Source organism: Meriones unguiculatus, chromosome 4 (assembly GCF_030254825.1).
Source record: "Meriones unguiculatus strain TT.TT164.6M chromosome 4, Bangor_MerUng_6.1, whole genome shotgun sequence".
NCBI lineage: Eukaryota > Metazoa > Chordata > Mammalia > Rodentia > Muridae > Meriones > Meriones unguiculatus.
This window is the reverse complement of record NC_083352.1, coordinates 112,418,443-112,445,628: the sequence shown is the minus strand read 5'-3', so window position 1 is coordinate 112,445,628 and position 27,186 is coordinate 112,418,443. Positions and strand designations below refer to the sequence as shown.

Genomic DNA, 27,186 nt, shown 5'->3' with positions numbered 1-27,186 from the left:
TGAGTTCTAAGAGAAGAGGTACACAGAGAAACCCTGTCTTGAAAACCCAAGACACGACCATACTCTTGAAATCCCAGGTATGGACCTGGTCAGTATTCATGGTCTTGGCCAGTATTTAATAAAGTTCTATTCAAGTTTGGTTCAAGAAAAGAAAAGAAAACAAAAGAAAAGAACGGAAAAACCAAGACACTTCCCAGTCACTGGCTAAGAATGTGGTAGTTTGGGAAAAGCAGACTGAAGGTCCTGGTAGGGGTAGGAGAGGAACTTTTTCAACTCTGTCTTGGGCACCAAAGATTAGCAGGATGAAATGCTAGAAGGAAGCTAGGTCCTTCAGAAGGCTGAAAAGCCAGCCAGAAAGCTATGCAGGTCCCTTGAGCCCCTTGGCTATTCCAGAATAAGGACTTACACTCATATAGGCCCTTCGAAGGTGCATAGGGAGGACGCGGCGGAACTCCCGCTTGTTCCTCAGCTCCCTCAGGGTGAACTGCTTCAGGATTTCACTGTTGCTCCTTCCACCCACTCGCACAATGCTGGTCTTCTGGCACCTGTAGATGCCTGTAAAGCAACGTGCAGTATTCCAGAGCTGAGAAGGGCGATGTTGACTTTGCTCAGGGGAGAGCTGTGTGTGTCTAGGATCTTATCTCAACTGGTCCCGTAAGGGAACAAACTTGTGCTTACAGGATATTCACCCCATTTTGTGTGAGAAGGTGAAAAACAAGATGTGGGCAACCAAGCAGAGAAGCGTAGAGCTTCAGAGCAAGGCCGTGGACTTGGACAAATGGAGAGAGGACTCTTGGCCCTGACACCTAACGCTGTACAGCACAGGCAAGGCAGCGAGGTGCCTCACTCTGAGTAAGAATTGGAGGCAGGAGGAATGACTGTGTGTGGCTACAGTCTGCATAAGCAAACTATCTCTGCATCTCCGAGCACGGCCCAGTGGAAGCAAGCAGCCAGTACACGTGACCCATTCCACACATGTAATGGCTGCTTACATGTTGGAGACATGGCTTTTGATATGCTTTCCTGTCTCACATCCTGGCTCATTAAACCACTTATTCCAATAGCTATAGCTCTAATACTTAAGGACCAGCTGTTGCAAAAGCACAGAAAGGACCTAAACTAGCAGATGGGTGGAGCCTACAGGGCCATATAGGTGGGAAAAGCACAGAGAAATAAATTCAGGATAATGTCTCAACAAAAGGAAGAGTGCATATTAGTTATTCACTAGGCCGAGTAGCATTAAGAAGATTTATTTTATGTGTTTATGATTGTGTCAATAGAGACCTGTGGGGACACAAGAAGGTGTCCAGTCCCCTGGGGTTGTTATAGGTAGATTGAGAGGTGTTCAGTGTGGGTTCTGGAAACTCTACTCAGGCCCTGTGGAAGAGCAGCCAGCACTCTTAACCACTCAGCCAACTCTCCAGCCCCTAATGTGTACTTTTTATGATTAATATATTGTATAAATACAGTAAAATTTTTCCAGTCCTTAATGTTTAGAGTCCATGGCACAGACCCCCCCAAAAAAAATATTGCAGAGGCTGCAGAGACTTCTCATCAGTTAAGATCATTGGCTGCTCTTCTAGAGGACTGGGTTTGATTCCCAGCACCCACACAACCACCTGCAACTTCAGTTCCAGGGGATCAGAACCCTCTTCTAATCTCTGACAGCACTAGGCATACATATGGTACACAGGCAGGCAAATGCCCAAACATAGACTAAAATAAATTAATCTTCAAACATTAAAATACAAAAAGAAAAAAATGAAGAAAAGGGACTTGGCAATGGGACAAGTCCACTGGGGTCATTTAAGGTAAGGCTTGAAGAATGAGTTGGTACAAGCTGGGCTAGATGCACTCATGCTGAGGTGGGGAGCGCAAAAGGGGACAGCCTAGGGAGAAGAATTCAAGGACTGAAGGTGATTAGTGTCCCTGGGTTTGGGAAGCAGAAAGACAGAGAGAGTGCCCAAGGTGTAGAGTAGGGCAGATCAGCCAGCCTTTTGTGTGAGGATAAGGACTGTGCACAAGGGTTAGAGAGGTGTGTCTGTGTGTGTGTGTGTCCCCGTTTGCTTGTGCTCGTGTGTTGCAGAGGATGGAGGCTGGAGCCTTGTAACACAGGAAGAAGTGTTCCACCACTGAGCTACAGCTACGGCCCCAGTAGAAAACCATTTTGCCCGAAGACATTCATTACCTTCTAGAAACTGGTCCAGGGCATGATTAGTATAACAAACGACCAAGATGGGGAACTTCTGAGCATTCATTTGCCAAACAGACTTGTTGGTCAGAAGGGCCTGAACAATTTTTAGACCCACATAGGTTTTGCCTAGAAAATAAGGAAAAGACAAGTTACAAAATGTATATTTTAGGTTAGTATTTTTATTCATTAACTTAAAAGGTGAACGGCTGTGTATCTCAAATCTTATTAAATAAACATATTCATCTGAAATTTGCCTACATGGAGAAAAACAGGAATTCAAATACCAGTCCACTATCTGCTTAAAAACATTCTCATTGGCCAAATGTGGTGGTGCAGACTTGTAATCCCAACACTTGGAAGACAGAGGCAGGAGGACTACTGTGAATTCAAGGCCAGCCTAGACTACACAGTGAGACTGTCTTATAAAGCAAACAAATATTCCTCTTCCTTTCATGAGAACACATTTGAAGAATAAAAGAGTTTTAAAATGTGTAAAAGCTAGATGAAAGAAAAAACAAATAAACAAACAGACAAACACCCAAAGCCTTTTTTTTGACAAGCCTTTTTTTTACAGTCCAGGGTAGCCTGGAACTCACTATGTATCTGAAGATGACCTTGAATTTCTGTCCCTTCTACCCCTGCTTACCCCTCCCTTTCAAGTGCTAGGATTACAGATACCAACGAACCATTACATCTTGGTTATTTGGTGCTGGCTTCGTGCATGCCAGCCATGCATGCAACTTACCTAAATGATATCCCCAGCCTAGATGAAAAGTTCTGATGTGAATTTCTTTCACTTTTAACTGTGACAATGAAGACAGAAGGCACAAGTAGTCATAGTTCAGTTAAACAATGCACACAGGACACTTGGTGCCACTGATGCTCCGAGAAGCCTTGGTTTGTCTCCACACTCACTCCAGATCACGCCTTCCTCTTCCCACGTCCCTCTCCTTACAGAAGTCTCAGGCTGCCGACTCCTGTCTGTGTGCTGCACACATCACTGACTTACAAGATGGAGACTGTGGCTGCCATCTCATCTTCTGCCTTAGTTGGATCAAGACTGCCTCCCTGTCATCACAGGATGCTGGTCTCAAAATTTACACTTTGCAAGAGGGGTAATAAACTACTCAGAGTGACTACCATTCCTGTAGAGACAGTGCCCAGGCTGCCCAGGCTATGCTTCAATTCCTGAGCCCAAGTGATCCTCCTGTCTCAATCTCCCAAGCAGCTGGACTAGAGTAGGTATATACTAGCTCATAAGTTATATTTTTAAAAAGTCCATTTGTTGTTGTTTTGAGATGCCATCTCATGTGGCCCATGCAGGCCTAGAGCTCTTGCTCCCCCTCACTCCACCTTCCAAATGGCAGATTTACAGGTGCATCATAACAAAGGCTCTTTGTTTGTTTGTTGTTGTTTGTTTTTTTTTTTTCTAGACAGGGTTTCTCTGTGTAGCCCTGGCTGTTCTTGAAGACCAGCTGTCTGTAGACCAGGCTGGCCTCAAACTCAGAGATCTGTCTCCCTCTGCTTCTCAAGCGCTAGGATTTTAAAGGCATGTGCCACTACACTCAGCTAATTTTTAAAAATTCTTTCAAAAATACACTGAGTTATTATTATCAATTTATATATTTATTTTTGTTTTTTTTTAATAATTTATTTAATTTAATTTTATGTGCATTAGTGTGAAGGTGTCAGATCTCTTGAAATTGGGGTTACAGGCAGTTGTGAGCTGCCATGTAGGTGCTGGGAATTGAACCAGGGTCCATTTGGAAGAGCAGACAGTGCTCTTAACCACTGAGCCATCTCTCCAGCCCCTATTTTTTTTTTTTTTTTTTTTTTTGAGACAGGGTTTCTCTGTGTAAGAGAGCCCCAACTGTCCTGGACTCACTATAGACCAGGGTGTTGTGGAGCTCACAGCGATCCACCTGCCTCTACCTCCCCGAGTGCTGGGATCAAAGGTGTGCACTACCACAGTTGGGCTTCTTTCTTTGTTTAGATCGTTTGAATATAAGCAGCACATATGAGTCTACTAGAAAAAGATATTGAAGCCATGTGGTCTTACCGGAGTAATCTGTGTTAAGATTCCTCTGTGACTGTCCAGACAGTGTTCCTAAGCCTATACATACAGAGACTGAGCTCCTCTCCAGGGACTTTCTCCTTTTTCTCTTTTTCTTTTTTTTTTTTAAAGATACAAATAGCAGCAAACTCTTTTCAGTGTTCATGTTTACTTTTTTCATTTAGAATATCTTGGAAATAGTTCTCTGTCAGTCACAAAGAGACACATATCATCTGACTTTTAAGAATTTTAGCCAGCTCCTTTTTTTTTTTTTTTTTAAGACAGGGACTCCTTGTAGCTCCTCTAATCTCAACCTCACCAAGTGGCTGAGGCTGGCTCTGAACGCCTCATCTTCTTGCCTCTGAGCCTGAGTACTGGCTGCCAACCCAGCTGTCCACTGACTACTGATAATATCCATATTGCTCTCAATCTTATGTGACAAGGTCTCACCACATACCCCTGGCTGGTTTGGAACTTGCTAGATAGACTAGGCTGGCTTCAACATCACAAAGATTTGCCTGCTCAGGCCTGTATTAAAATAGAGGCTCTTTTGTTTGTTTACTTTTTTCTTTATTTATTATATATACAGTGCTGTCTGCTTGTACACCTGCATGCCAGAAGAGGGCACCAGATCTCGTTACAGATGGTTATGAGCCACCACGTGGTTGCTGGAAATTTAACTCAGGACCTCTGGAAGAACAGCCAGTGCTCCTCACCTCTGAGCCATTTCTCCAGCCCCTGTTTGTTTGTTTTCCCTTTGTAGCCTTGGCTATCTACCTACCTCTGCCTTCCAGAGTGCTAGGATTATAGATGTGCTCTACCATGCCCAGCTGGCAAATTCTTTAGACATGCTTTTTCTGTACTGTGGTACATTTGGGTTTGTGATAAGAAGAAAAACTCAAAATACTTCACCATCAGACTCACAGTTATAAAGTCATTAACAACGGGCCATAAATTAAGTCTAAATTTCTACACTGTGTCAGGCTAAAGTAGCCATAGTCCTCAAAAACTTCAAGCTGATTGAGGGGGTGACAGGAAAATTGTAACTTCAACACCACACAGGGAATGATTGGTTCTTCATTCTATTTTTTTTCAAATAGTATATACAAGGTCCATTAGCAGATGTCAGACCTGTGTAGGAGCAAAAAATGCAGCATCAAGGGAAAGACATAGGACTCCTACCTTCTTGGGCCTCCCACACTAACAGAGGTGACAAAAGGCGACAACAGAAACCACTATAAAATTGTGAGCGTGGCAAAAGGAAACTGGAAACCAGCGAAACATGTTAGACTGTGGACTATCTCTGGGGCTAGGGAGCCTTTTGGGGGAAGGGAAGGCAGAGAAAAAAGGGTACTTGTAGGGCAGGCTGCCCACTCTATCAGTGAATGGATGCCAAGGTCTTCCTCCAGCAGGAGAGCTTAGATAAGTGGACAGGAGAGAGGGAGAGGGAGTCCAGGACAGCCAGGGTTATACAGAGAGACCCTGCCTCAAAAACAAAAACAAAAACAAAAACAGACAGGGTCTGGTCTACAGCCTAGACTGGATGGGAACTCATTACGCAGTTCTCACCTCAAGCCCTAGGCAGCCCTCGTGCCTCAGCCTCCTGAGTGCCGACAGTCACCACTTCTGTGATGGCTCTAATTATTTCTTTTTCTCCACAATCCTGACTAGCCTCAGAGATTCACTTGCCTTTACTTTCCAAGTGTTGGGATTAAAGGCATGTGTCACCTTGCCTAGCTTTTTTTTCTTTGTTATGCTGGCTGTCCTGGAACTTGGTCTGTAGACCAGGCTGGCCTTGAACTCAGAGATCCACCTGTCTCTGCCTCCAGAGTGCTGGAATTAAACAGGTGCATCAGTGGGCAAAACAAACAAACAAACAAACAAAAACTGTATTCATTTAAAAAATATTTTTATTTATGTGTCTATGCAGACACTGTATGAATGTGCAACTGACCTCAGAGGCCAGAAGAGGGCATTTGATCTTCTGGAACTGGAGTTACATGTAGTTGTGAGCCACTCTTAATTAAATTAACTGAAGGAATACAAATTAATCATGTGATTATACTGTCAGAAAACAATGTGACAATATTGCCCCTGTTAACATAAATGGAGTCTACAGGGATGGCTCAGCTGTTATGAGCACTTATTACTCTAGCAGAGGACCTGGGTTCAGTTCCTATCACCAACACGGTAGGTCACCATTGTCTATAACCCCAGTTCCAAAGGATCTAGTGCCCTCTTCTGGCTGCTGTAGGTATTCAATACATTTAAATGCAGGGAAAACACTAAAATAGTTCTCCCAACCCCGACCCCCGAGACAGGGTTTCTCTGTGTAGTCTTGGCTGTCCTGGAACTCACTCTGTAGACCAGCCTGGCTTCGAATTTATGGAGAGCCACCAGCCTCTGCCTCTCAAGTGCTGAGATTAAAGGTGTGCACTGTCACTACCCCAGCACTGAAACACGTTTTAAAAATTTAGTCAGGCATGGTAGCACATGCTTTTAATCTCAACACCCAGGAAGCAGAAGCAGTGGATCTCCGTGAGTGTGAGGCAGGCCAATCAAGGCAACACAGTAGCTATCTCAAACAATGACAAATAAATACAATTACTAATGGATATTATTCTTGACACAGCTATAGATTTCTCTTCTGGACATACAGTGTTTGAAACATGTCACTGATGAGGGAATTTACCAAATAGCTCATAATCTGCTGATACAATGGCATCTGTGAGATCCCTTCTGGAGTCACCATGAACACAGCTCACACACTAATGGGGAAGCATCTCCATGACAACAGAAACAAAGTAACTGCAGAGCAGTGTTATAGCAGGGAAAGCTGAACCCGAGTGTAAATCTGTGTGTGAAGACTCATGGGCTATTCCACGGGAGGATACACAGGAAAACCATTTTTGTTATTTGCTTAAGGAAGGGGCTGGGGTGGTAGCAGGGACTTTGAAAACTGTGAGCTGTTATTTCTTAAAAGGTAATACTAAAATTAGTGAGCCAGAAAACAACGTCTCAGATGAACAAAACCGGGTATCATGCAGCTTGGCCTGAAAAGTCTGACTCACCCAGAATCCAGATTGGAAAGGAAGGCGAGAAGGCGATCCAAACTGAGCATGAAGAGGCACCTCCTCTCCCCTCCTCCCACATTCTGCACATGCTTTCATCATAGCAGCACTTCTTGTTAGAAATAACTTCCTATTCTGCTTCATGATTTTTTTTTTTTGTTTTTGTTTTGAGAGCAGAGATGTAGCTCCAAGCTGACCTTGAACCTGGTAGTAACTGAGAAAAGCCATAAAATCCTGCCCTGGGTGTCAGGGAACTCACTACAAAGACCAGTTTTGAATACACAGAGATTGAATACACAGAGTTCCACCTGTCTCTGCCTCCTGACTGCTGGGATTAAAGGTGTGAGCCATTGGGGCTAGAGAGATGGCTCAGAGGTTAAGAGCACTGGCTGTTCTTCCTAAATGGTCCTGAGTTCAATTCTCAGCAACCACATAGTGGCTCATTAACCATCTACAATGAGATCTGGGGCCCAATTCTGGCCTGCAGGCACATATGCAATACAGAATATTGTATAAATAATAAAAAGTTGTGAGTCATAACAACTTTTTTTTTTCTCTCTCTCTCTCTTTTTTGAGACAGGGTTTCCCTTGAACTCACAGAGATCCACCTGCTTCTGCCTCTGTCTCCCAGACTGCTGAGATTATAGGTATGAGCCACCATACCAGGCCACTTAATTTTTTTTTTTTAATTCATAAACTGCTCTTACTTCATCCATATTTTAAAGACCTGCTTCTGCCTTCTTGCCTAGTTTTGCATATGCTTTTGGTGAGTTAATTTGGTAGCCTTTGCATACCTGTTAGCATAAATATGCTCAAAGTATATGACATATAAGTCAATGTATACAAGCGTGGTCTTATGTTTGTTGTTAAATAAAAAAATGTACATAAACACAGGACTAAGTACAGGTCAGATGGATTGCTAACCACAGCTACTACCCCAGAGCAAGATCAGAGTGCATGTGGGGAAGTCATGTGTGAGTGAGAGTACTGAAGTGCAGCAAAGACAGCCAGGCCTTCCCATCCAGACTGCCCAAGTTCAAGTCCCGGGTCTGCTCACCTGTGTGAGCTTCAAAACCCCTCACAGCTTTTCAATAAGAGGATGTTTAACCTTTCCTTGACTTAGTCTTTCCATTCACAAGATGACTTTATTTACCAGGCAGGGAAAGCAGGTCAGGTGGTGCTTCGGCACATCATGCTGTGGTTATATACTTGACACTACAGGTTAAAATAGGCTAAAGCAAGCAAACGAGAAGACACACCTCTCTTTGACCCCAGCAGTCATCTTGTGAGCTTGACATTTTGGTCCATGACTATGCTTGCCTATGATCCTCCTGGGAATCACTATGAGTCGCTATGCCATGAACTATACTCATTGCATTCAGGGAAATATTTGTAAATGAGGCATTCTAGATACCTAGAGCAAAACCTCCCTTGCCTGATGTCGCAGGCTGTAAGAAATCCTCTTACCTGTTCCAGGAGGTCCTTGAATGATCGCCAGCTCCCTTGTGAGGGCGAACTGTAAGGCTTCCATCTGGGAGTCATCTAGCTTCAGGGCTTCTTTTGAGGGCCACTGGCTAAAGTCTAAGACATTAACTCTAAGACGTCTCAGGACCTCAGCACCCCGCAGAGGCTTCCCAGTAGCTGAGGGGTTCTCCATTAGGGGGGTGAAGTCGTATCTGCCGCCCATTAGCAAGTACCTTGGCTCCTTCACATGGGGGTCACACTCCACAATGTTCCTCTGGAAGGGGACATCTTCCTCCTGGACCTCCTGTAGTCCTTCCAGGACATGCCGGTAAGCCTCAAAGTAGGCTGTTGTCTCTACCATGAGGAAAGAGTCAGAGGGCTGGACGTCTGCGAGCAGCTGCTGGCTCTGCTCATTGAAGCACAGCTGCACAATGCCTCGGCAGAGATCTTCGTGCTCTCGGTTTGAAACAGTGGCAAAAAGAAACGTCTCAAAGTTGTCCTTGGACATGCACACCAATGACCCATAGAGCAGTCGTTTGGAATTCTGCCAGCGAACAAACTTCAGTGGTTTTGTGTCAAATTGCACTTTGTACACGATGCCTGATGCGGAGCACATGGGGGTGATAATCCTGGCATCAAAGTAGATCCGGATGTCATCGAACTTCCTCTTCCTCAGACATTGGTCCTCAAAGCTTTGCAGAAGCTCCAAAATGCCTTCTCGAAGGGGCCTGACAAAATCCTCTCGAAGGAGGCGGAAGTGAGTGTCTAGGTAGACAGCAGTGCTCTCATATTTCCCGGAAATGATGTTGGGGCGAAGGAAGGGCCTCTCATCCAAGTGCACTTCATTGTAGGTGGGGTAGATGGGCATGGCCCGGTAGCTCTCAACCTGGCCTTCTACCTCAGACTGCACTAGCGTGTAGGTGTCCACTCTCAAAGTGCCCTCTCTCCTCTTTTCCTGTAGATGTTCGATGATGCTCTGCACCTTTTCCAGATTCTTCTCTGTCTCCTCTTCTATGTCAACCCCAGAGGCTCTCAAAGCATTAAGAGAAGCTGGCAGGAGAGAGATGAGCATGGAGGTCTCCTGCACAGAGCTAGCAGGGAAGACACTGACGAGGTCCTGGAGGAGGGAGATGATGTTGCTTATGTGTTCTGGATACTGGTTTCGAATGTCAGGGACGGGCTCAGTAATCATTCCCACCACATAAGCTGGCAGGCAGACTCTGAGGAACTTGGAATTGTTCAAGATGCCCAACACGTGCAGAATGCTCTGACGGTCTATCCTGGAGCTGCAAGCCTTCCGGAGAACTTGGCAGATCAACTGGAGGAAGCTGGGTTTCATGGAAGAATGAGAAAGCAGCTCCTTGAGCCCTACACTTGTGGCAAGTGTGATGGCCACCTCAGAGGGCTCTTTCTGCAGCAGACTCTCCAGGAACTTGTAGCCCAGTCTTTTCGTCTGCTGTGGCTGCTCTGCTGGATTCTGAAGTGGCGTCCGCCATTGCTGGAAATTATTACTGGACCATGGTGGTCTGCGGTTTCTACCCTCTTGGTTGTCATTTCTCATCCTGGTGTCATTCTGGCTTTGTCTCTGGTCTCTGGCTTCATCACTGGTATGATCCTCCTGGTTTCTTCTTCCTTGATGTGGATTCCTGCCCATTGCCCTAAATCTCTCTTCCCTCTGCCGAAAAGGCACAGGATGGTTGCTGGCCCTAGGATGCCTTCCAGGTGGGTTGGTTCCACCGCGGAGTGCATTGGCTGCTGGGTTATTGGCTTGATTTCTAGCTCTTGGTGGTACTTCTCCATCTACAGGACCTAAACACAATGGGGATATTAAATAAGCACAGAGTCATGAGTAATGAAGTCCAGTGAGGACAACAAACGCTTTCATCCTCCACAACAAACAAGCAGCTCAGATTTTGCTTGGAGAGATTTTAGAAGTTTCTTGCCAAGGACTGGGTGATGGCTCACTGGTTAAGATCACACACTGCCTGCTCTTCCTGAGTTCAGTTCCCAGCACTCATGCTGGGTAGTAAAAAACTGTAAGAACTCCAGCTCCATGGGGATTCAATGCCTCTGGCTTCTACAAGCACCTGCACACATGTACACTTAAACAGACACAGTTTAAAAAAACAGTAAGTCCTTTTTGTTTTTTCCATGACAGTCTCAGTATATAGCTCCAGCTGTCCTGGAACTTACTCTGTAGGTCAGGCTGCCCTCGAACTCAGAGATCTACCTGCCTCTGCAGCCCTAGTGCTGGGATTAAAAGTATGTGTCACCACATCCAGCTTATTAATTTTTTAAGTTTCTCATCAAAGTATGTAATAAATAAAAGCTAGAGCGACAGAGCCAGGTGTTGGGACTCATATCTGTTACATCTGAAGAGACTGAGGGCAACTTGGACAGCATAGTTTCTTAGACGCTATCGCTAACTTGAGCTACGTGGCAGCGCCTGTTGGAGGGTATGGGGTATAGGCAGTGGTAGTACACTTGCCTTGACTGCATGAGGCCCTGGGTTCCATCCCAATACTACAAGAAAAGATGGTTATTACTGCTGTACAGATTAGGAAGGGACTATTTCCCTGAAATATACAAAAGAGAAACTGAATGAGCGCCTGGCGAGTGCCTGGTGGGTGTTGGAGAGAGCATCTTATTTCATGCCCCATGCTGGTGCCTAACTTTCCATTTTATTTATTTTTATGTAGATGAGTGTTCTAGCTACATGTACACCTGCATGTCAGAAGAGGGCATCAGATCCCAGTTTAGATGGTTGGGAGCCACCATGCGGTTGCTGGGGATTGAACTTAGGACCTCTAGAAGAACAGGCGGTGCTCTTAACCACTGAGCATCTCTCCAGCCCTGGTGCCTAACTTTCAGAGGGTTCTAGTCTGGCTGGCACAAACATTAGAACACAGGGTAGCTGGGCTTGACCTCTTCCTCACCATGTAGTTTTTTGGTTTCTCAGTGTTTGGCTGCTATAGATAAATGTTTATAAAATGTCAGGTAGATGTTGCCAATGTGTATCTCAGTGTTTCATGCAGACATAATCAGAGGAAATTTATTTTAATACATATAAAAATTATAAAATGTTTGGCGCTATTCTTGGGACAATCTTGTGATTTCTGCAGCTACACTGCTGAAAACTTATCATAGGCTACAAGGCCAAGTGGAATAAACCATGAAGGAAGCACTACTCGACCTTTGCCCAGCAACAGGATGCAGCCTGAATGGGAACAAGGCAGGCAGCACTTCCCCCCTCCAAGATGTTTTTTACTTTTGTGGCTGACAGACTGTGTAGAGAATGAAGCACGCACGTCCAGTCCCCTTGTAGGAAACTGAAAACTGAAACTTAAACTTTGATTCAGGAAACTGAAAATCGAAACTACATTTGTGCTCCAGTCCCCAGTTTACGAAGTGCCCACCTCATGAAGGAAGCCAGGGAGAGATGCAACAGCCTCCCTGGGAGCCAGCACCGTGAAGGCTCAAAGTCACTTCCTTTTCCTCTAAAATGACTCTAGAGCTGACCTTAGCAGAGTGGTATGGAGAATTGCAAAACACAGGCTGTGCACAATTTAATAATAAAAGTTAGGAAAGCCACCAATGTACGTAATACTTAAGACTAAAGATGACTGGATTAGCCAGGCAGTGGTGGCACATGCCTTTAATTCCAGCACTTGAGAGACAGAGGGAGGCAGGTCTCTGTGAGTTCAAGGCCAGCATGGTCTATAGTACCAGGACAGCTAGGGCTACACAGAGAAACCCTGTCTCAAAAACAAAGATGAGTGGACCATTCTATTACATCAGATGCACATATCCTTAAGTGTTTTTTTGTTTGTTTGTTTGTTTGTTTATTTGTTTTGTTGAGACAGGGTCTCACTGTGCAATCCTGGCTGGCCTTCAATTCACTATGTAGACAAGGCTGGCTTAAAACATACAGAAATGTGTCTGCCTCTGCCTTCCTACTACTGGGATTAAAAAGTGTCCCACCTGGATAGGTTCCCCCCACCCTTGCCCTTTTTGAGATAGCATCTAGCCCTGTAATCCAAGCAGGCCTCTAAATTTTTTAAAAATTTATTATTATTTTATGTATTTGAATGTTTTGGTCCATATATGTCTATATGTGCATTAATTCTCATAAATGTTAATATCTTAATTATGAGGAAGTTAAAGAAATTAGAGCATTACACTTTATTAAGTTGCTATTAATTTAAAAAAAAATTCAAGGTCAGTGCAATGGCTCAGAAGATAAGGGCACATGTTACCAACCCTGATGATCTGAGTTCAGTTCTCAAGATCCACACGGTGGAAGGAAAAAAACCCCAACTCTTGTGAAATGTCCTCTGATGTACACATACACACACACACACACACACACACACACACACGTCATAAAATTAAATGTTAGTATTTACCTTTTAAATTTCCTAATGATGCTATTAGAGGTTAGAAAGCAGTTTTTAGCTGTACCAAGCTTCTACTGAATAGCCCTGCTACAAACCAAGAGTCATTTTGTTTCTCATATCCCATCATTTTTTTTTTCCAGCCTCACAGTGTCAGGGACCAAACAAGAGCCTTACGGAGGGCAGGTACTGAGGCAAGTGCCCTGGTTTTTGAGATAAGGTTTCACTAGGGAGCTCAAGATGGCCTTAATCTTACTGTTTGGCTGGCCTGAAACTCTCAACTTTCTTGGCCCCCTGATGGAATGACAGGTCTTCTAGCAAAGTATCATTCACAGGTCTCCTATGAAGAATAGCTGATTTTCATGCCATTCATGCTGTAGCTAAGGAGGTCCCTTTTTTTGTTTTCTGAGACAGGGTTTCTCTGTGAGGCCTTGGCTGTCCTGGAACTTGCTCTGTGGACCAGACTGGCCTCAAATGCAGAGATCTGCCTGCCTCTGCCTCCTGAGTGCTGTGATTGAAGGTGTGTGCCACCACCACCAGGCAAGAAGGTCCTTATTAATTGAAAAATGCAGGCCATCTCACATAGGCTTCTCCTCCTCACCAGGTAGAAACGCTGCTTACCTCTGTGGTTGGTAGGGGGATTCCTGGGCCTGGCCTCCAGATGTGGTCTTCTGTCTTCCATGTCGGAGTCCCGGGTTCTTCCACACTCACTTGACTTAGTTACCTGTAACTGTACAGGCTGAGAGTTACCAGTGCCCTTCAAACGCAGCCAGTGCCCAAACACCAGGAAGCCAGCCCTTCTGCCTTCACATGTTAATGATTTATTAACTAAGAGTAACATGCAGATTTTAATCATGGGCACGAGCACTCAACCCTGTGGATTCCCAACTGTGATAAAAACTCTAAGCTAAACTCACAATTTAGGTAATTCCAAGCGATCCAATTCCCCATTCCTGGAATCTTTCCACTTGTCTGGAGTCAGAAACAGTGTCATCAACTCCCAAACTAACTATCTGGTTTGCCTTCAACCAGGTTACTTAATCCATTGCTTAGGTTTCGTTTCCTTTCTTACAAAATGATTGCTGAGGCAAAAGGAGTTCACATGTGTCAGTCAAAAACCACGCACGGCCTAACTGCAGTGTTCATTCATGTCAGCCCCTGGGAGGTGGAGGCAGGGGGGTCAGGAATTTAAGAACACTTGGGAAGGAGAAGCAAGAAGATCGGATATTCAAAGACAGTCTCCACTGAATCTTAGGCCAAGATGGACTAGATGAGACCCTGCTGATGACAAATTACCCAAGAGCTCACCATCCTACCGGGCATTCCTATGACACAGCAGTCTACAGGTTCACCCTACCACCTGAAAATAAGTGAGCTACTAGTGCTATCTCTTGGAACAAGCTACAAGTCAGCAAGTCTTGCCTTTCCTCCGTCCTGATAATTTCTGAAGCTGGGTGAAGAGGAAGGCCCTTCAGGGAACTTCTCAGTAGAACTCATGCATGTCATGTGGGTGCAAGGGGGTGGGGGGATGGTGACTCAGTTCTCAGCAAAAGGAGTTCTGAGACTGTCCTCACAGTTTTAAAATATTCATAGCTGGAAACTGTGAATAGATTTGGCATTGTGTGAGAGGTAGCTTTTATTCTTATCAGAAAAAGAGTCCCTTTTCTTCCCCCTGGGAATATTTTTGTGGTGTCTTTTCTCCTCAATCTTACCAAACCCTGTTCTCATGCTGCAGGCTCAATGGTTAGTGTTTGTTTTTAATTTTTTTCTTAGACAAAAAACCCCTTCTTCCTTATTTTGAAAAATACTAAAATAGAATGCCAGCAATTTGGGAGTGTTAAAAAAAAAAAGAAGGAAATTAAGTGCTAGAGAGGCAAGGAAAGAGATGGAGGATCACAGACGAGGGGAATGCTTTGTTTAGGGTTTTGAGGAAATCAAGGCAGGGAGGATAGGAAGATCAGCAACAGTAAAGCAGTTGCAGGGACAAAATTTAGAGAGCTGTAATTATGGGGTGAGAGGAATAAGGATGGAGCAAGAGGTGGCAGCTACGCTGCAGGGTAAGTTTCAAGTCCTAAGAGAAATCTCCCCACCATGCATCCCCTAGAGAAACACTGTAAGGTGAACAGAAAGCAAGTGTCATCTGGGGGCTTAGAGGTGGGGCAGAGCTTAGAAACGGGGAGCCCAGGGTGCTCTGCAGATGCTGGGTGAATGAAGTGAAAGGAGTGAAGCCAGAGGCAAGGGTGGTTGTGGCAGAAATGGGGACAGAGAAAGGGATGAGAGATGGGGGGAGATGGTGAGGCTCCAGAGGCTGGAATCACGGGCAGGGGACGTTGAGAAAGGCTCCCGAGAATGACTGGGTGCTGAGATGATGGGTCAGTCAGGGTGGGGATAGGTGAACTAAAAAGAGGGGGAGGAGGTAATGGCTGTGTTAGTGTCTCAGGAGGCGCTGGGCGCTGTGGGGAGGAGACCCTGACTCTGGAGGTGATGGGGGCTGCTAAGGAGAGGAGACAGCAACTCTGGGGAATGATGCTGATGCTGATGGAAAGGTACAGGGATTTAGGGATTTAGCAGCGATGAGGCTGCTGAGCAGAGAACAGGGACTGGGAAATGGGGCTGCTGATAACCAGATATACTAACTATACTGAGGGAAGGATTGAGGGTGATGGTGGGAGGCAGGAAGCAGGACTGTAGGGGTGGCAAGGAGAGTGGAAAAAGATCCTAGTGGGTGATGGGAGCTAAGGGTGCACTGAGGAAAAGGAACAGGTACTTCGGGATGATAGGAGAACTAAGAGGGGCAGACAGGTACTCTGGGGGATATAGAGGAACTGAGGGAGCAGACAACAACCTGGGGGCTATAGGGGACTGAGGGAAGGGGACAGGGACTCCGAGGGCTATAGGAAAACTAAGGGAAGAAGACAGGGACTCTGGGGAAGATAGAAGAACTGAGGGAGCAGACAGCAACTCCAGGGGCTATAGGGAAACTAAGGGTACAGGGGCTCCGGGAGCTATAGAGGAACTGAGGGAAGGGGACAGGGACCCCGGGGGCTATAGAGGAACTGAGGGAAGGGGACAGGGACCCTGGGGGCTATAAAGGAACTGAGGGAAGGTGACAGGGACGTCAGGGGCTATAGGGGAACTAAGAGAAGGGGACAGGGACTCTGGGGAATGTAGAGGAACTGAGGGAAAGGGACAGGGAGTTCGGGGGTGATGGGGACGCTGAACGGGGCAGACAGGGACTCCAAGGCTAACCTGACACCCGGCCCGAGGCTGAGCGGGGCGCCAGCGGTCGCAGCACAGCAGAAGCAGGTGCGAGATGGGGCGGAGGCTACTCACCGGCTCCGAAGCGTCTTCGGCAGAGTTAGCGCTCAGCTCTGGCCCTGGCAGGTCGCGGCCCCGCCCGGCGCCGCGCACTTTCGGTTTCCAGTCCCCGCAGCCCCTGGGCGGAGCGAGGAGCCGGGTGGGCGGCCCGGAGGAGGAGGAGGCCGCGCAGGACGAGGAGGCGGTGCCCCGGGCGCCAGCGAGAGGCTGGGACGAGCTCGCCTGCGCCCCCGCCCTCGGGGCGGGCGGAAGGGCGGTGTCGCCTCAGCCCCCGCGGCGGCGGCTGGACTGGCGGCTCCCGCGGGCGCGGCTGATGGGAGGGCGCGGCGGGGGGCGGGCTGACTGCGCCCCGGGCGGCCGCAAGTTTCGGCCCGCCCCAGAGCCGGGGGGACGCGGCGGGCGGCTCGTGCGTGCCAAGCGCGACATGGCGCGGAGGCCGAGCAGTCCCGGAGGCTCAGTGAGCACGGGGAGGGGCTAGAGGCAGGCTGGACAACCATTAACAAGCTGGGGCCTTGCGGCTCGGGGACTACATTTCCCAGGGGGCATAGCGGCCGCTACCGGAAGCAGCTCACATTAGGCCCAGTACGCAGGCGCACGAGCCGCCTTGGTCTATATAAGGAAGGTTCGCCGCGTTCTCCTCCTTTTCCTTCCTCACACGTTTTCGGTGTATCTTGTTGGTGCAGCAGGTCTCATCCCTGCGGGAGTCATATACAAATGGTGAGTTAAGGTCTTAAAGCACAATTTTCTGTTCACTTTTTATCAGGTTTAGTTCTGTGGCTGGTCATAGTCTCCAGGCATGGCGTGTTCAGCGCCAGCCCCAGGTTGATGACCTTCCGGGAGGTGGAAAAGATGCCTGCCTTCTTGTTTGACCTACAAAGCGTATTTTGGCTGGTGTAAATGATGACCTCACTTTTTTCCCCGTCATATCGAAAATGCTGATTTCTTAGAAATATTTGCCAGTTATTTCTGATACACCAGCCCTCAAAGTGTTGATACTGCTTTGTTCTGGTCGAGACAATATGGCGACTGACGATTTTCTTCTGTAGGTTGGCCTGGTCAAGCGATGCGGAATGAAGAATGGCGGCAGAGGAGATATCACCTTTGGGCTTCCAGGAAGATGAGAAATCGCCTACCATCTTCGGTTTCCTAATCTTGTACGTACAGATGTCTTTTGGACTAATGTAGGGAACACTGAAGAACCTCTTTAAGTGGGATGTGATTTGAAATCTAGTGCAAGAATTAACGATGAGATTAATGGTTTTAGCCAGTGCTGGAGATGGGTCCACTATTGGTACTAAGCATGTGTCCTGCCTCTGAGCTTTTCCTTTTTGTTACATGTCCTAATGAATGGCCAGGTTTAAGAGAAACATCCAAACTACTAGAAAACCTCTTAGTACATTTTCATGTCATCAGAACTGTTGGGTTCTGGTCCTGACCTTCAGGTTCTTCCAGCATCCTTCAATCCCTAGGTGGCTGGCATACCCCTGCCCTCTACCCTGAACTTTTCTTTAAAAAAAATTTGTTACATACATATACATATATATATATATATATATATATATATATATACACACACACACACACACAATGTTCTGTCTGTGTGCCAGAAGAGGGCACCAGATCTTATAGGTGGTAGGGAGCTAGCTACCATGTGGTTGCTGGGAATTGAACTCTTTTCCCCTCTGCACATGCACTTGTCTTCCCTTGCTTGACTACTACTCTGCCCATTTTGTGAACCAGCCTAGAGCCCCTCCCAGTAAACCTGCATTTATATGCTTGTCTTGAATGGCTCATTTCACACACACTCACCACCAAAAAAAAAATTGTCAGCTGCACAAATGGCTTATTTGGAAGTGAACAGTGTGATGGTCAAGTATGAGATAGTTGTGTACTTAGGGCAGGCCTTATTGCTGTAATCAGTGGGCTTTGACCATAGACCATTGTGCCAGCTTCTATTGTACTTCACGCTAGTCTTGGGAACAACCAGCTTTCCTGAGGAACATTGCTATATAGTAATGCTGAAAGGACCACACACCATGCTTTTACAATTGCCTATAAAGGAGGGATCGAATCCTAACTTCTGCCAATCTGTCCGTTGAGAGATTAGACTCCTGTGGGTTAGCGGGCATGTGTGATGACAGAACTTTTTTCCCCATCAGATCGACCATGTTGATCGCACTGTTTTCTAAGCCAGTTTGTCTGACGTGCCTGCTTGAGTAGCACCTACTGCTGCTTTATCCCATAGTTCTCGTAATTGATTGGAGATTTCTTTTCTGCATTTTATCTCAGGTTTGCTGACAGCCAAGACGAGGCTTTGAATGGAAGGTGAACTTGGCAAGTGGGAGACTTGGTAAGTGGTTCCCATGTGTCCCTTTCCAGCATAGAAGTTTGGCTGGTGCAGCTGATGACTTCACTTTTTTCCCCATCAGATCGACCCTGTTGATCTCATAAGCTAATAGCCAGTTTTTGTCTGATGCATTGGTCCCAGGAATAATTCCTTGTTTTGTTTTTTTGTTCTGTTTCACTTACGATTTTGGCTTCATCTATTTACTATTTACAGGCCTGAGGGAGCCGTGGGTGCCAGTGTGTTGGTCTGATGATCTTCCTTGATTTCAGGTGAGGTTCTGTTACTGAGAGTTTTGACCCAGTTCTGGGGATGTTAGTAACGTGCTCTTGCAGCAAGTTTCCCAGAGAATTTCTTTGGCTTGCAATCATTTGAGACATTCAAATTTACCATGCTGCTAAATGAGAAACTGGAGAGGAATTCTACCGCCAGAAGTTTCCAGGCATTTGCCTTGTTACCTTGGAATGGGCCAAAAAATGAGTTAACCAGACATGGGCCAGACAAGACCATCAATCTTTTACTTCCTTTTTAGGCACTTCTGGAATACAAACCTTATTAAAGATCAGCCCTGTTGCCTGCTTTCCAGTCTAACTCAACAGCTGTGCAGAATGCCAAGAAACTCAGTCTGGAGTGTGGTGTAGCATGTACTGCTGCTGGAAATAGACACAGAAACAAACTTTTTGCCTCCTATCTGTAGAAATAAAAATCTGACCAGGTATCTATTGTGTTGATTCATTCCTGGGTAGTGCCTGCAGCTCCTTCCTGTGAACATCCTGGTACTTCTCCAAGTAGTTCATTTGTGAGTAGTTACTTTAGATGGACCAATGAAGTTGGGCCCAGTGGTTCCCACCCTAATGTCAGTTTGAGTTATAGGTCAGCCTGGGTGGGCATAATTTATGCCTGTCCTGGCTTCCAGAGTTGGAAGGAGATTTCATTGGTTTACCCCTAGTACCAGTTAAGGGATTTCTCCTTGCCTTGCTCATCTTGAAATAGGGGTGCTGTGTCAAACGGTATAGGCCTTGGAGTTTCTGTCCTATGTGGTCAGTGCTTTATCTTCCCCACTGGTTTTATTTAGGACCATGCTGTCAGTTTTATTACTTGAAATCCCACTGACCCTTTGATCCATCCAAACATCAGAGCAACCTGGAACAATGAGGTCACTTGCTTGGTTCTCCATCCCTCCCATGTTTAGAGGCAGGGCAGTGAGTGGAGCATGCCAGCACCTCCCCTTGCACAGGTAGGGAGATGGGCCCAGAGCCATCATTTTCCCAGCTCAACCTTGGGTGGTCCACTCATAAAGCACTTTTTCTTTTAACTTTGGAGCCATTTCCCCTGTTAGGGAGTTGTCAGCAGGGTCTAGCCTGGGTTGGTCTGTGGGCTTGTCTAAGGGTTTTCCCACTTACTGCTGCTGCAAGCACCTACTCCCTTGAGCTGTGAGTTAACCCCTGAGGTATTTTTCACCTCCCCAGTGGTTTCTAGTGTCTGGCTTTAGTTTCCCTTAAACTGGTAGCCTGAAGATACACTGGAGTCTGCAGGCTTACCATTGAGGGTAGCACCTCCCAGGGTCAGCATGTGCTGACCTCCATGGCATGCACAGGAAGGTCAGCAGCCACTGATCTGTTGTGCTCAGCTTTCTGGGTTCCAGGAATCCTCACACTAGGGCAAATGGTAGCCCCATTTGCGTTGGCTTCAAGCCTACAGAGATGGATCCACTTGACTACTGGCATTAAAAGCACCAGTCATGGGTTGATTAAAAAAAGGGGGGTTAATGGATGGGTAGATCCTCAATATGTTTTAAGCAAATGTTTTCTGAAGTGGACAAGTACTCTGCGGGTGGGAAAAGGCTGGGGGGCCAAGTGGGTGTGGTTGCTACTGGGTTTGCCTGGCCACATCTGACCCTTTACTTTGTAAGGATGATAACCACGGTGCATATCTATCAGGCTCTGTGCCATGCTTAGCAGCTGTTATGCAGTCCCCACCTCAGTTGTAGCAGGGGGAACCTTTGGGTTTTCCATGTCTGGGTTTACATTTACAGATGAGGTCCTGCTCAGACCACTCCTGCCTGCCTGTTCCAATTGGCTGAGTGCCTCAACCTGTGGCCCTTTTTTGGGTTGCCCACCTAGGGCTCCAGAGGGCAGTCTCCAGGCTCTTACCTGCTGCCAGCTGCTCTCCCTATAATAGCCCCTCCTTTTTTGAAAAAAAAAAAAAAATTGAGACCTGGTCTATAGCTGAACTTCTATCCTCCCCAAGTGCTGGGATTAACAGCATGCCCCACCTTTTGTTTTTTTTGGGTTTTTCTCGGTTGTATCCCTGGCTGGAACTTGCTCTGTAGGCCAGATGGACCACTGATTCTATAGATCCACTTGAGATCTACCTGCCTCTGCCTCCAGAGTGCTAGCACTTTTTTAATTCTTAATTATATGCCTGTATAAAGGTATGCTACATGTGTATGCAGGTGCCCGTGATTGCTAGAGTTGGAACTAGGGGTGGTTGTGAGCTGCCGAGTGTTGTTGCTGGGAACAGTGCGCGATTGCTCGTGGCACTGAGCCATCTTCATGGCCCTTGCACCTGATCTCTTTTGGGTCTCTGGTCATTGCTTCCATTGTGACCCCTGCAGATACAGGACTCCCTTACTGGCTCCCTTACTGTTTCCATTTCCAAGCTTTGTACTGGTTCTTGTGTTATCCTGGAATTATGCTCTGTCTGAGCCACTCTGTTCATGACTTAGGTATGGAGGTAAGGCTAGGATTTGAAACCCAGACTCCACAATACCCTCTGCCAGCTACCTCCTGGGCTAGTTGCTTCTGTCCTCTTCATCTTGCTTGTACCTGCAGGGAGTGTTGTCAAATGCATTTCCATGCTTTCCAGGCCACAGACCTTAGAAGCAGTCCTGTTGGTGTTATCCAGCTTCTGGTACTCTCAAGCAGGTAGTTAGAGCTATTGCACACACCCTGTGGGCAAAGCATTCAGCAGAGCCAGAGGCGGCAAACACATGTCCATGGAAGAGATGTGCTTATAGCTTATCAGTGGCCTCACTGCATCTGACAGTCCTTCAGATTGGAAAAAGCTATGTTCTTTCCTTTTCTTTGGATCTACTTCTCTACAGTGTGTGCTCTGCTGGGCCAGCACACACTCTAGGCTCAAGTTGTTGGAGGGGCTGACTGCCTGGTGGACTTCAGAGGGGAAGTGCTCAGCTGATACCTTAAAGCAAAGACCCAGCATCTGATAGCAGTTTCCCAGGGTATAGTGAGGGCTGGAGAGATGGCTCAGAGGTTAAGAGCACTGGCTGTACTTCCTTCCAAAGGTCCTGAGTGCAATTTACAGCAACCATATGGTTATGAGCCATGGTGGCTCACAGAGCCATCTATAATGAGATTTGGTGCCCTCTTCTGGCATGCAGGCAGTAGAGAAATACTGTATAAATAATAAAATGTTAAGAGTATTGTAGTGAGAATCTTGGAATCTGTGGCTTTAAGAATGTTTTTGTTTTAATTCCAGGTATGAGGATGAGGGGCTGCTTCAGGCTGTCCACAGCAGCTGACTATGATTTGCCTCGTGCTCTAGCAGAGCCATGGTTTTGCCAGTTTCAGATATTTTCTGCAATTGTGTTACGTTTGGAATTCTGGGGACTTTTTAGGTGGTATAAATGCTAGCTAGAGTCCTGATAGGTAGGGTCTGTGGCTGTTGGGGTTGGTTGGTTGGTGTTGATCAAGGTTTGTTAAGTGGTCATGTGCAAAGAAGAAACAAGAAAGATATCCCAATGTCAAAGATCAAACTTTCTCCAAGGAACTCCATACGCCCATTCGGCAGGAAGTTGTCCACTTTCCAGCCCTGACTTTATTCAAGGATCTCTTTCCTTTATCCTTTTTTCTCTCATCTCTAGTGACAGGGGGTTAAAAGGGTGGAAGAAAGTCCACAAAGTAGTAAAAGTCTGGCTATAAAGCCCTTTTAAAATTTTTATGTGTATAGATGTTTTGCTTGTCTGTGTCTGTGCACATGTATGCAGTATTCACAGATGCCAGAAGACTCTCACCCTGAGGTCACAGATGGTTATAAGCCACCACGTGGGTGCTGGAACTCCAATCTGGGCCTTCTGGACCACTGGGCTGTCCCTCCAGCTCTTTAAAGCCCTCTTAATGCATAAGAAATAGCTCCCAGGTGACAGGCCCCTGATCCATAGGAGGTACAGGAGACCACATCCCTCTAGAATCATTTGCTGCTTAAACAGCATTTCATTCTTGGTCTTTCCCATCAGCATATGGCAATTGGAACAGATCAGGGCTACTGGGAGTGAGAAGACGCGTGACAAAGCCCTGGAACACGAGGGTGAATGAGCACCATGGGCTCGCAAAATGGTCGCTGCGGCTTTTGTTTTCTCAGCTTCCTTTTTTGCTCAGTTTTTTTTTCTTTTTTTTTTTTTTCTGTGCAGCATGAGGACTTGAGTTTAGACCCCAGCACCCACGTGAAACAGTGTGCGTCTCTGAACCCAGTGAGGAGGGTGGGGAGACAGGAGAAGCTGGGATTTAACAGGTCAGTTGGTATAACCAAATCGGTGAGCTCCAGGTTCCGTGAGGGCAGCTGTTCCACAACATAAGGTGGGAGCAGTGAGATGGCTCAGTGGGTAAATGGCTTACCGAGTAATCCTGCCAACCTGAGTTCCTTCCCTGGACTCAGGGTAGAAGGAGAGAACCAACTCCCACTAGTTAATCTCTTGCAGACACACACACCATAACACGTGGAACCACAGACCAAGTCCATGGACTATTCAAACCTTTCTTTCAAGCTGGCTATGGTGGTGCCCACCTTTGATCTCAGCACGCAGGAGGCAGAGGCAGTCAGATTTCTCTTAGTTAGAGGTCAGCCTGGTCTACAGAACAAATTTCAGGGCAGCCTGGAAATCCTGTTTCCAACCAACCAACCAAAAAACTTTTTTTTGGGGGAGGGAGGCACTCAACTAGTTTATTCTTTCTTCTGTTTTTGTGTCTTGAGACAGGGTCTCACTATGTAGACCAGGCTCGCTCTCAAACTCAGAGATTTGCCTGCCTCTGTCTCCCTGTCTCATGAGTGCTGGGATTAAAGGCATGTGTCACTATGCCCAGCTTTGTTCTTGTTTTTTTAAAGTGTTTTATGTGTATGTTTGGGCTCCTGTACGTATGAGTGGGTACCACATGTGTGCCTGATGCCCTTGGAGGTCAAAACTCCAGTTGTGAGCTGCCATGGGGGTGCTGAGAACCAAACCTGGGACCCCTGCAAGAGCAGACAGTGCTCTTAACCACCTAGCCATCTCTCTAGCCTCCTTCATTCAAGTCTTGCTGTTTGCTGATATCTCGGGAACACACTTAATGCTCTTATACATCTCCCTCTCCAGGGGATTTTCTTTTTTAAAAAATTTTTCTTATGTGAGTTACTACTGTTACTTTGGAATTAGCATTACAGACAGTTGTGAGCTGCTATGTGAGTGCTGGGAATTGAACCCAGGTCCTTTAGGAAGGACAGACAATGCTCTTAGCCACTGAGCCATCTCTCCAGGCCCCAGAGAACTTATTTAACTTGGAGCAGTATCTTGCTTTTTTTTGTTCAGGGTTTCACTATGTGAACCTGGCCTGGCAGGCCAGGAACTCACTATTAAGACCAGGCTGGCCTCAGACTCAGAGATCTGCCTGCCTCTGCCTCCTGAGTACCAGAATTAAATGCATGCACCACTACATCAGGCCCAAGACATTTTAAATACACATGTTTTGTTTATTTGAAAACTTCCTCATCTCTAACTTACAGGGCTCTGACTCACCCCACTTTCATGCTCTGCCAGGGAGGGGTGCTGAGCTGGAATATTAACACCACAGAGAAAGTGAAAAAATTTAGGCTTTACCCTGAACTTTACCATTCACTGGTCAGGCCGGCCAGACGTGTGGATGGAATCTCTTGTGTCTAAGGGCACCATATGCATTTTGGGTTACCCAGTGCCCCCACACAGCTGAGAAAATAACCCTTGTATCAGGCACTCTTTTAGTTCTTTGAGGCAGGGTCTCACGTAGCCCAGGCTGGCTTCCAGCTCACTATGTAGCCAAGGATGACCTTGAACTTGTGATTCTTGTGCTTCTGCCTCCCAAGTGCTGGGGTTGCAGGCCTGTGTCACCACAACTGGCTTTCGTGGTGCTGGAGATCCCAGGGCCTCCTGCGTATGAAGCAGGCATTCCATCAATAAGCCTCACCCCTCGCCCTGATGCTGCATCTCTAACACCCTGGGCAGGGCTGGGCAGGGCTGGGCAGGGCTGAGCTGGGCAGAGCTGGGCTGGGTGTGATGCTGTCTGTATTGATAAGGGCCAAACCAAGTTACCCTTGAGGTATGTGTGGGACTGGCAGGAGGTCATTCCCTGAATGCTTTTGGTGCTTAGGACAAAGGGAAGGGTCATAGGGGACAACTCCCTGGCCACCCAGAGCACTAAGATTTAGGACAAGGTTAGGAAAAACAGAAGAGCACAGGTGGCCAACACCAACAGAAGCACCATCTGTTTCTAGCTTCCAGACACTGAGAGGGCTGTGTTTACCCGAGCCTCGGACCCACCTCCTGGTCAGAGCGGGACCTCAGTTAGCCTGTCACCCAGGAGCCACTTCTCTGAGCAGCCAGGCATGCATCCAGAGATGTCTCCTCCTCTCCCCATGGACATGATAGAGACAGGCCCTTGGCTGCCAGCAGGTTAATTACCCAGATGGAAGCTGACGGGAGAGCTCTGCCTGGGCAGAGATCAACAGCTCTATTCCCTTCTCGGCATGCATCCAGGCTGGCCTGGAGTACAGACACAAAGTGCAGGGAAGCCATTGCTCTGAGCAAGCAAACTAGAATTACGTTTTGCTTTTCAGAGAAAAGCCTGCTGAGTGATTAACTGCCGACTCTGCACACCTCCTCAGTGTACCTGACCTGTGGAAGCTGGATTTCGGCAAAAGCCACTCCTAGAAACGCCTGGCTCCAGGAGCTCCAGAATCCAGGAAGGGATTTTGTTTGGCAGAATGACCTGCTGACGTGTGACAGGCCTCCTGAGTGTTGTGTTGAAGCCTGGGAACAGAAACTGTATAGACACATAAGTAAAATGTGCTTGTGGGCCAGTGAGATGGTTCAGTGATTAAGGCTTTCATTCGGCCAAGCCTGACAACCTGAATTCAATCCTCAGAACTCACGTGGTGGATGGAAGCATCAATCTCCCGTAAGTTATCCACATGTGTGCAACGGCATCGCCTCCAACGAACAAACAAATGAACAAACAAACGACTCAAGTTGATAATGGGTAAAAATGGTGATGGTAGACAACCTAACTCCCCCCCGCCCCTTGTATTTAGATCATATTCACTCCCCCTGTCTGTTAGCCCCTCTTGACCCTCTCCCACTTAACTCCCTTCCTCGTCTGAATTAGTATGACCCAATGAATTTCATTAGTTTGTTTTCAGGCAGGAACACGGGCACCTTGCACCACTGAAGGGAATCACTGATTGTGATAGTATTGTCAAGTCGACAGAATCCACATTCTCCTAGGACACAAGCCTCTGGGCATGCCTGTGAGGATTTATCTAGATTAAGTTGACTTGACGGGGAGGGCCCCGTCCCTACTGAGTAAAAAGGACAGAGGGAGCTGGGCACCAGAATTTATGGCTTTGGCTTCCTAACTTCAGATGCTCTGTAACCAGCTCCATCACACCCATGACTTCTCCAGCCGTGGTGGCCTGCACCCTCGAACTGTAAGCCATAATAGACCCTTTCGTTACTTTTGTCAAGTATTCTGGCACAGCAAAGATAAAGATAACTAATATACTGTCGTGACAGACGTTTGGAAATAGAACCCCTACCAGGTTGTTGGGAGATGCCCCGCCCTGCTCTCTGTGTCTCTTTTCTGACATTATCCTAAGTAGTTGTCCCTACAGTAGCCAGAATGGCCATGATCGGGACGCCTTAGGGACGTACAAACCCCACCATCCCTTTTCTTTACCCCCTGAGAATCATTAACGGGAACAACCCGATTGGTTCTGCTTGGAGCGCAGCTTCATTTCAGAGCCAATCACCGAGGCCAGGAAGAAAGGGAGCCCTGATTGGTCCACTCTGGCTGAGGGCGTGGCTCCTGGACCAGGCACCTTTGAAAATCGGCGTTGGAGCTTCCTACAAGGACCGGGAGTCTCCTCCCGGTCAACTCTAATAGGCAGAGCCCTCGGAAGGCAACTCTTGCAGCATCGCGGGCTGCTGGAGGGCACAGAGGGGCAGAGTGGGAGGGGCCAGGCAGCTTTGAGCCATCTCTGGAAGAAGCCTGTCTGCGCCTTCAGGCTGCCCAGCGGTGGGGCCACCAGGGGGCAGCATCACCTCG

At 47.0% G+C, this 27,186-nt stretch overlaps 1 protein-coding gene and 3 non-coding genes across 6 annotated transcripts in view; 3 read left to right on the top strand and 1 right to left on the bottom strand.

The window, feature by feature from the left end:
* The window catches only part of Znfx1 (zinc finger NFX1-type containing 1), a 31,134-nt gene extending 14,213 nt beyond the window's left edge, over positions 1-16,921 (bottom strand). The window contains exons 1-5 of one of the 3 annotated variants that reach the window (XM_060382804.1): positions 16,426-16,921; positions 13,798-13,906; positions 8,786-10,591; positions 2,189-2,320; positions 407-555 (exon numbers count right to left, since the gene is read on the bottom strand). In XM_060382804.1, coding sequence (XP_060238787.1) covers positions 407-555; positions 2,189-2,320; positions 8,786-10,591; positions 13,798-13,858 — 2,148 coding nt within the window. In that variant the 5' untranslated portion in view covers positions 13,859-13,906; positions 16,426-16,921. Of the gene's footprint in view, positions 1-406; positions 556-2,188; positions 2,321-8,785; positions 10,592-13,797; positions 13,907-14,093; positions 14,824-16,425 lie in introns of those variants that run through there. The other 2 variants (XM_021637838.2, XM_060382805.1) reach the window with 2 other exon arrangements.
* A 460-nt stretch (positions 16,922-17,381) lies between these two features.
* On the top strand, positions 17,382-17,473 carry LOC132653883 (small nucleolar SNORD12/SNORD106). Its single transcript, XR_009591710.1, has one exon. It is a non-coding gene; the product is annotated as a small nucleolar SNORD12/SNORD106 (small nucleolar RNA).
* A 1,142-nt stretch (positions 17,474-18,615) lies between these two features.
* On the top strand, positions 18,616-18,706 carry LOC132653885 (small nucleolar SNORD12/SNORD106). The gene has a single exon (XR_009591712.1). It is a non-coding gene; the product is annotated as a small nucleolar SNORD12/SNORD106 (small nucleolar RNA).
* Positions 18,707-18,885: 179 nt separating this feature from the next.
* Positions 18,886-18,977, top strand: LOC132653884 (small nucleolar SNORD12/SNORD106). Its single transcript, XR_009591711.1, has one exon. It is a non-coding gene; the product is annotated as a small nucleolar SNORD12/SNORD106 (small nucleolar RNA).
* The last annotated feature ends 8,209 nt before the right edge of the window (positions 18,978-27,186 follow it).